The 10,630-nt window shown below is 33.5% G+C and overlaps 1 protein-coding gene across 1 annotated transcript in view; it reads left to right on the top strand.

Annotated features, from left to right (window-relative positions):
- Positions 1-562: 562 nt before the first annotated feature.
- Positions 563-10,630, top strand: part of VIP (vasoactive intestinal peptide) — a 30,262-nt gene continuing 20,194 nt past the window's right edge. The window contains exons 1-2 of the mRNA XM_077486321.1: positions 563-799; positions 5,891-6,007. Coding sequence (XP_077342447.1) covers positions 5,901-6,007 — 107 coding nt within the window. The 5' untranslated portion in view covers positions 563-799; positions 5,891-5,900. The remainder of the gene's footprint in view (positions 800-5,890; positions 6,008-10,630) is intronic.

The raw sequence follows: 10,630 nt of genomic DNA, 5'->3' as shown, positions 1-10,630 counted from the left end.
AAAACATAAAATGTTGATCTATGTCTGAAAAATATTCATGTTTAATTAAGTCCTTTCTATAAATCAAACAGAATCAATAAACCAATCTCCAGTCGCCCTCTCCCTTGGTAATAAATATGTACCTCTTTTGCAGATGTGCATTTATTAACCATGACATCCATTGGTGTGGGACACCATTGTAAACCCAAATGATATGTATGTGCTTGTAGAAGAAGTGCCTATCCTATGGCCAGACAGCACTGATCCAGGCACCGTTCATCTGTCACTGTAATACACTTGTAATAACATCACTGCTGTGTGGTTCTGGTACAACTGGAGCGATGTTAATGACACTGTAAATGTGCAGTCATTCATTACCTAAGTAAATTAACTGCTACATAGTCATGTCTTATGGAATCCATTGATCACACAGACTTCATCTGTAGTCCTGAGCAGGGAGGTGATGACGACTTTTTAGTAAATCCCAGTGGGATCTGGAGTGACGTCTACACACAAGCCACTCGAGTTAGCCCCGTTGACCAGCCCTTCTCTCCCTCACGTTTTATAGGAGCATGTATCTGCCTCGGAGTATTAAAAGAAAGGAGCCGAGCTTGGCTGAGTACACAACTTACACTGACAGGCGGAGAAAAGAGCAGCAGAGGCAACGGCGGCTCTCCCCTCTCCCGACATTGTCTGGGACTTTCAGCACCAAGGACAGCGGAGCGGCTCCTTCACATTCTACCATTGGGGACTCCTGAAAACTTCCCTGCTCTCCACATCCAAGGACCTACCGCACCATACAGGCAACCCCTGATTCTTGGTAAGTACCTCCAAGTGTGACTATGCTGCTGAAGTATTAGCTGCAGTATGGACACTTTACTAGTGCACACTTTTATTATACACTTAACTATCGCACACTTACATATGAGCTGCAGTATATACAGTTCACTATTGCACACTTGTTGTTATATAGCTACTTTTATGATACAGTTATCTATTGCACACTTAAATATAAGCTATAGTATATAAAGTTATCTATTGCACACTTAAATGTATGGTACATATATACAGTATTAGCTGCAGTATATACAGTGCACTATTGCACACTTTTTGTTATATATAGCTACTTTTATGATACAGTTAGCTATTGCACACTTAAATATAAGATATAGTATATAAAGTTATCTATTGCACACTTAAATAGAAGATATAGTATATAAAGTTATCTATTGCACACTTAAATATAAGCTATAATACATACAGTTATCTATTGCACACTTAAATATATGGTACATGTATACAGTATTAGCTGCAGTATATACGGTTCACTATTGCACACTTTTTGTTATATAGCTACTTTTATGATACAGTTAACTATTGCACACTTAAATATAAGCTATAGTATATAAAGTTATCTATTGCACGCCTAAATATAAGCTATAGTATATAAAGTTATCTATTGCACACTTGAATATAAGCTATAGTATATACAGTTATCTATTGCACACTTAAATATAAGCTATAGTATATACAGTTATCTATTGCACACTTAAATATAAGCTACATATATACAGTTATCTATTGCACACTTAAATATAAGCTACATATATACAGTTATCTATTGCACATTTTTGTTATATAGTTGCTTTTATGATACAGTTAACTTTTGCACACTTAAATATAAGCTACAGTACATACAGTTAACTATTGCACACTTAAATATAAGCTATAGTATAGACAGTTATCTATTGCACACTTAAATATAAGCTATAGAATATATGGTTATATATTGCACACTTAAATATAAGCTACATATATACAGTTATCTATTGCACACTTAACTGCATTTTCTGCAACTAGTATTTAACCATTACACACTTAAATATTAACTGCAATATATACAGTTAACTATTACACACTTTTTGTTATATAGTTACTTTTATTATACAGTTACTTTTATTATGCAGTTAACTATTGCACACTTAAATATTAGCTGCAATTTATATAGTCAACGATCACACACATAAATATTAGCCACAGTGTATACAGTTAACTATTGCACACTTAAATATTAGCTGCAATGCATATAGTAAGCTATCACACACATAAATATTAGCCACAGTGTATACAGTTAACTATTGCACACTTAAATATTAGCTGCAATGCATATAGTAAACTACCACACACATAAATATTAACCACAGTATACAGTTAACTATTGCACACTTTGTTATATAGTTGTTTTTATTATACAGTTAACTATCGCACACTTAAATATTAGCTGCAATCAATACAGTTACCTATTGCACACCTTTTGTTATATAGTTACTTTTTATTATACAAGTACCTATTAAATATAAGCTACACTATATACAGTTATCTATTGCACACTTAAATAGTAGTTGCAGAAAATACAGTTAACTAGTACACACTTACATATTAACTACAGTACATACAGTTAAATATTGCACACGTAAATATTATCTGCAATATATACAGTTAACTATGACACACTTTTTGTTATATAGTTACTTTTATTATACAGTTAACTATTGCACACTTAAATATTAGCTGCAATATATATAGTAAACTATCACACACATAAATATTAAGCACAGTGTATACAGTTAAGTATTGCACACCTAAATATTAACTGCAAAGTCTATAGTAAACTATCACACACATAAATATTAGCAACAGTTTATACAGTTAACTATTGCACACTTAAATATTAGCCGCAATAGATGCAGTTAACTATTTTACACTTTTTGTTCTTTAGTTACTTTTATTATACAGTTAACTATTGGTGCACTTAAATGTAAGCTGCAGTATATATATGGTTATTTATTGCACCCTTAAATACTAGCTGCAGAAAATACAGTGACTTATTGCACATTTAAATATTAGCTGCAACGCATACAGTTAACCACTGCACACTCATTATTTATTTATTATTTATTTCAGTTACTTATACTTGCACACTTGAATTATACAGCTCCTATTATGATACAGATAATTAATGTACACTTAAATAAAACCTTAATTATATATGGTTATATATTGCACACTTAAATACTAGTTGCAGAAAATACATTTACCTATTAAACACTTAAATATTAGCTGCAATGCATCCAGTTAATCACTGCATCCTTTTATTATAAAGTTACTTTTATTATACAGTTAACTATTTTACACTTAAATATAAGGTGCAGTATATACAGTTATCTAGTGCACACTTAAATACTAGCTGCAGAAAATAGAGTGACTTATTGCACACTTAAATATTAACTGCAATGTATCCAGTTAACCGCTGCGCACTTTTATTATACAGTTACATTTATGAAACAGTTAAATATTGTACACTTAAATATAAGCTGCAGTATATCAGGTTAACTATTGCACACTCAAATAAGAGTTGCAGAGAGTACAGTTACCTATTGCACACTTAAATACTAGCTTCAATGCCTCCAGTTAACCACTGCACACATTTTGTATACAGTTACGTTTATGCTACAGTTAACAATTGTACACTTAAATATAAGCTGCAGTATATACAGCTAACTATTGCATACTTAAATCTTTGCTACAATGCATACAGGTAACCGTTGCACACTTTTATTAAACAGTTAACTATTGTTCACTTAATTATAAGCTGCAGTATATACAGTATCTATTTCACACTTAAATACTAGGTGCAGCATGTACATTTAACTATTGCACACTTTCATATTAGCTGCAGTATATAGTTAACTATTGTAAAATCATATATAAGTTGCAGTATATACAGTGAACCATTATACACTTAAATGGCAGCTACAGTATATACAGTTATTCTTTATTCCAAAAAATAATGAAAGGTGAACACATCTAGACCTGACTGGCTAATATTTTTTGTGTGACCTTAGATTAGGTTTTATTCATTAACGCTGCTGGAATTTTCAAAGTTGTGAGAAAATGGAGATTGTACTTACTATCAGTTAACAGTTTACAGAATACAGTTCACACATGTGTTATTGGTAGATGCCAATGCTAGCTAGTAATGGTGGCCATACACGGAATTCATTTTTATATGATCATATGTGTGATACATTTGCTGTCCAGTTGGAAAATGATCAGGAGATTGAAAAAGAACATTTGATGAGTCCTATACTTATCAGTCTACCTTCCTATACTCAGATTTTCCATCCAGACTGAATTTTTTTTTTTTCGATCAGTTTAGCTTGAAATCAGTCGATGACATTCATTCCTTGATCTGACCATATAACCTGACTGTGATGACGTGTTTGATCAGATTGGTATGTGTGTGGCCACCATAAGGCTTTATGTACACTCCTGCTGGTAAACACACGCTTACGAGCAGTTGGGCATTTTTTTTTCCAGCTGCCCCCTGAACTCTCCTCTATGTTATGTCATCAGTACATGTACACAGGGTCGTTTATAGTTGTTTGTAGGCAGTTGAGTTTAGAAGCATTTTTTAGAAAGCAAAAAAAATGCCTTCAGGAAGTATGTTCAGAGGCATTTGAAACGCCAAACGCCTGTAACAGCTTGTAAACGCAGTAACTCATGTTTAGCCATGTTTCGTTTACAAGAGTTTTAAATTTTTGACTATTTGAAAAAAAAGCTTTTAAACGCAAACATGGCTAAACGCGGCATGTAAATGCAGCAAAATTGACCTTTTTAAACGTCAGTTACTATCTGTCAAGTTAGATTGTTCAGGAGAGGTTATAAAACGTCCCATGTACATTAAGCCTAACTGAGTACTTTTTTCATTTTTTTATAGTATAATTAATAAACACACAGCAAGTATGTTTGCTTAAATTTTTCACAATGTTTGCTATTTGGCACACATTCCTGCAAAACAGTCCCTAATACTATTAGTATTTATTTATTTATGTATTTATATTTTTTATTTATTTTTGTCAGTTCAAAAAAATGACATACCACATACAGCAGTGGAAGTGGATAGGTTAGCAACCCAATAGCTTGCTTATATTTACACATTAAAAAGCATGTTTTATATACCTTATATACTTTTATGTATTTATCATAGTTTTTTTATTAGTATTATATGTATTACATTATTCTTATTCTTAAATGGCAACAAGTATTTTGTGGCTTGTCCCCTATAAAATTATTTCCATAAGACCCCTTTCACACTGGGCGCTTTTCAGGCGTTTTAGCGCAAAAAAATAGAGTGTGTAAAGCACCTAAAAAGCGCATCTCAAGCCACCTCAGTGTGAAAGCCTGAATGCTTTCACACTGGGGCAGTGCACTTGCAGGACGGGAAAAGAAAATCCTGCAAGCAGCATCTCTGAGGCAGTGGGAGAGCGGTGAAATGAATGGGAAGCGTTGCCAAAGCGCCTTCAAAGCGAATTGGCAGCGCCGCAAAACAGGCGGTATTAACCCTATCCTTAGCCGCTATTGGAAGTTAAAAGCACCCTGCTAGCGTCTGAAAAGCATCACTATAACAGCGGTAAAGCACCGCTAAGACTAGCAGCGCCTTACCTCTAAGTGACCCGCCGCCCCAGTGTGAAAGGGGTCTTAAAGTTGTCCTTTTCTTTCTGTCGAAATTTCAGATAATAATTTTAGAACACTTTTATTAATAATATTATTATAAAAAACAGCAGATGTATAAGTATTTAAGGCTAGTAGTGCTCTGAGACCACATATTTATATTTATTATTACACTAAATTAGTTACAATCTCAGATCTTAGGTTCTGAGGTTATAATTTTAGACAGAAGGGTAAAGCTGTTTTTTATTGCCCCCAATAATAACTTACATACAGTTATCTAAAAGGAGCATTAAGGGTTAAGAATAACAAGTGCTTATGAGCAATGTAATATGCTCTACACAACTTGTAGGTATGCTTCACCTTGATTAAATGTGACATGTGGTTTGTACTTTAACAGAGCTGAAGTTATGGAGCACAGAACCATCTTCCACCTTATGGTGACTCTCACCTTGTTCAGCGTTTTCTACCTCCGAGCACTTGCATTACCTCCTTTAGGGTCTTATTCTAACAGCAGGTAAGGTTTCACTGTTTTAAATATTGCTATTCTTAAGCCAACTTAGTGGTTTGGTTTAGACAGGGTGTCCTTTAAAACAGTTACTGGCAGCAACCACTTATTGAAGCAGTGACAACTGCAGTCTAAGCCATTTTGGAGACATAGACATAAAGCAACATTTTGCATTGTTAAAAAAAAAAAATATATATATATATATATATATATATATATATATTTGTATACATTGGTGGTCTCAACCAGTGGCTCAGGGGCTATATATGGCACCTTTGTTGTGGCTCTTTGGTCTTCAGTGCATGAGAGCCTAAACCTTTACTGCATTAAATTCAACACTTACGACAGTAATATTCTGAAATGCAATGTGTCTCATCCCAAATTAGAGAGTGGCTCACAGATTAACAAACGTTGGGGGCCTTTAATTTACATTAGCAACAAATATGGCTGATAATACACTATACCAAACATAAATAGGTAATTTTTTACTTTAACTACCCTTGCATCTTCAATATAACTTGTAATATCATTTGTTTTTTTAGGATAAAGAGAAAATGCTTTAGGTTTCAATATCTCTTGATTTTCTGTGGTTTTAGAACTCGCCCTGTTATAATGAATGATTTTACAACACAGTTTAAGTGCTAGAACACATGTTATAAGTGACATAATGGAGGATGTGTGGCTAGAAATCACTTTTGCAATTCCTCCCAGTAAGCAGCATTCTCTCTAGGGATGTACAGTCTGGCATTCATTTATGGGATAGCTTTACAAGACATTAATACAAATTCCCTGAGCTTTTTATGGTACATAAATCAACAAAATTAAGAGCAGTGGATGCTTGCAGTCTGACACCAATAAAATGTAAGAGAGTTTTTAGGCATATTGTTTTTTTTTACTTTAAAGTACTATGCCTGGAAACCTGCTAACTAATATAGTAAATTCCACTGTTTGAACTATAATGTCCTTAACACTTTGCATTAATCTATTTGCCAATGCCACTTACTGTAATATAAGTATGACCCTTTTTGTGCAGACCAATATTTATTGCCATTTTTTATCTCTATAGTTCTTTTAGGTGACAGGGGGCTTTTTGGAAAATGGTCCAAAACAGTCCCACAGTATAATACAGGTTAAAAACATTATATGGACTTTTGCTTTAAATGATCCCCAACCTGAGTATAATTAATGTGAAAGATTAATCTAACTGATGATGACCTATCTATCATTTCCCTGTCCATTTCAGTATATTGGATGCCAATATGGATATATTGAATACTAAAATGTAAAACAGACATAGATATAGCTTACATTTATTAGTCCCTAATTCACCTCTCTCTTCGCATACCACCCTAGTGAGAGTGATGTTTTTGAAAATGTAACTACAGGATCTCTGGGAAACAGGGGTGGCTCTGATCTTCTTGCTTTACTAAATGAATTGAGAGTGTCCATTTAGCTTAGGGAACAAAATGAAGCTGTGTAGACTACAACCATCCAATCCAGTGCAAGCAGAAATTCATTTCTACTTCACTTCCTCTGCATGTTATTGGCTATTCAAATTAAACACAGCTTCCCCTTATTTACAATGCAAAGTAAACATTTGCCATTGCTTTAGAAAATCACCCTCCATTGTAGAAGTAAGTAAAGACAGTAGATCATTTGAAAGTAAACTGTTAAGAATTCTTGACTGGATAAGTTAAAAGATATATTTATTCATGATTTTTCATAATTTAATAGTCCTGGTTCTGTTACAGTGATTGTGACATTCATTAAGCATTCACTGGTGGTGAATCCATCACTGTTGTTTAAAACACATGAACCTTGATCCACAGTAAACATTTAGTGAAGGTCAAATTTACTGCCCCTCAGTGTTAGATATTCCCATTGGTTAAGGCTATGAAGCTGTTTCTATTAGAAGACTCAAGCGAAGGGTCCAAAAATGGAGAATAACATGTATAATGTAACAAAATGAACGACTCAAATGTAGAGGGATTTTTTTCAAACATATACAGCAAGCTGCCTTGCTAGAATCTATAAACATTTTTTATAAAGAATCTGGCTACAAGAGGATAGCAACAGATTGAATTGAATTGAATTGAATTGTATTTTTTTGTAATGTGATGTAAAAATAACTGATTGAATACTAACGCAACCATGAACTCTGTGAACAACCATTACATCAGCTGATCAAAGCATAACAGAAGGAAATATTAATTCCGTAAAAATAACAGCAACAACCTTACTTAAAATGATTAAACAATCCCATAAATGTCTAGATGAATATCACCTCTGTTTAGATTACAGGTATGAGGACTATGTGAGATGTTAAAGTGAGTCTAGTATTAAATATAAAATACATAAACATTCCTTTTGAGAAGCCGTTAAGGACAGCTGTTTGCTGGAGATTCAATGTGAAATATGCTACTTTCTCATCTACAAAGAACATTGTAGTACCATTCCATGCTGTATTCCCCTTCTATATTCCTTTAGGAAATCGAGGTGGTGTCTGACTGCCTTCTGTTTAAAGCATAAAGTGTAATCTATGAGCATGGTGAATGGATGTTATGGGATTCTCAAATGTATGGATGTCATGGTGTTCTCAGCAGCTAGATCTGTTGCTAGAGCCTTAGAGAAATACTTCCAAAGTGTGCTGATCATGTAAACCAATTGCTGGATTATATGTAATGTGGGACAATTTATCCTTTATTAGACTAGATAAAAATGCAGGCTCAAAGACTAAACCATTTCAGTCCAAAAGGTACCACCTGTAAGTACCAAATGGTTTTACTGAAAGCAATCCTGGCAATTCCAGGTGTATGATTTTATATATGTATATGTTTCTGATATTGCTGTATGTTTTTTTAAAAAAAAAACATGTAGCTCATATAATTGGGTTTAGGGCAACTAGTGACAAACAAAGTATGCTTGACTTGTTACAGTGTATTAAGAAGCTATAGAAACCATGGTGTGTTAAATGTGGTGTAGAAGAATCACTTTGAAAATTATCTAGTTCTAGCACTTTCCATATTTGTTAGTTGTTAGTTGAAACAATAAAAGTATAAAGAAAATACAAATACACACACAACTATTTCATCCACAACAAACTTAGATAAACTAGCTTACAATTTCACCTTTTGCATACACATTGCACTAAAATATCTATATAACTTGGGAGTTCCAGATCTAAAAAAATTCCCACTTGTGCAAAACTGTAGTAAATGCAAAAAGCCAGATGATGGTGCCATGCATCCTTGACAGCTTCTTCAAAATATAATATTGCAAAGGCATACCTGTTTTTTCAATTTTACGTAAAATGTTGGCAATAGCATATAATTTTTTTTAAATATATATTAAATGCACATGCCTAATCTGTCCTATACTCAAAACTCTACGCAATCCCTTTCCCAGTTCTTAAAGATGGCCTCTATACTTATCTGTCTATGTTCTGTACATTCATTCAGCATTTTAGCATGGCTAAGCCAAACATATTCATATCCAGTGTAATTATATGGCTGTAAGTGTGCAGAGATTGTCAACAAGTCTGTTTAGTGTCATGCTTCACTTTCAACATATTTAATTTATAACCTTGACAAATGTGTATTATATGTGCTACAACACTGGCATAGTATTTAGCCAGTAAAAAACAAAAAAAACAAAGGTTTTTGTGTTCTGAATTTAGATCCATCAATTTGTGTTTTAAAAATTGTTCTTATTTTTACGGTTTGGTACCCTAGACATGAGTTTTGGTATCTGTACAGAAAGTGGAGTTAGAGTGGTAGGCCCCCTGCTACTCTATGTTAATGCCATCAATATGTCTTTCATACAGTAGTCTTTTACAGTACAGTAGTCTTTTCTACTGTATATATATATATATATATATATATATATATATATATATAAAGATCATCCCTAAGAATACTAGCCTAGCATACCCAGCCCACAAGCAGATAACTAAGTAGTAAAAGTGCCACAAGCATGCAGGTCCCCTGCTATGTGAATACCATGTCCTATGCTCTTCAGCATCAGACACTGCTTGGTACACAGGCTCTGGTAAACAGTACATGATTCCTTTTGGTTCCTTCCTCAACTTGACTATCCATCGTAAGTGAAAGTAATAAAAATCATCATCATAAATAAGATGACCCTATTAGAAATAAGATCTCTGCCTCCAAACCTTCTACCTTACAAAAAGAAAAAAAAGAAAAATGATCAAGGTGTCTTTACAGTCTGATGCTGGGTCGTCTTCTCCCACATCTTCCACTTAGTTCTTACAGTGATATGTTATTGTAGCTGGAGCAGAAAATTCTAGGAGTTTCCTATTGTTCTCATCAGTAGTATTGCAACCGTTTTTGTTACAGTCTTTTTCTTAATCAATTAAATCAGTTAAAGTACTAACTAAGGAACTGCAGTGTGGAAATATAACAGAAAGTCACAACTTAATTTATCTCTAAAAAAAATCATATCTCTTTTACCTTTATATTATTATATGAACCTTCTGTGCTTTAAACAAAAAAAAAATAATAATATTACTAAGCACTGTAACCCTAAGCAGCTTTACACCATTAATATAGTTCCTTAACCTAGTGTAGCACTTGACCCTCTAATTTTACCTTCCTATGCACTATAATACCTATT

Source organism: Lithobates pipiens, unplaced genomic scaffold (genome assembly GCF_037356315.1).
Source record: "Lithobates pipiens isolate NorthernLeopardFrog02 unplaced genomic scaffold, aLitPip1_a1.2 Scaffold_18, whole genome shotgun sequence".
NCBI lineage: Eukaryota > Metazoa > Chordata > Amphibia > Anura > Ranidae > Lithobates > Lithobates pipiens.
This window is presented reverse-complemented; position numbering and strand designations above follow the sequence as displayed.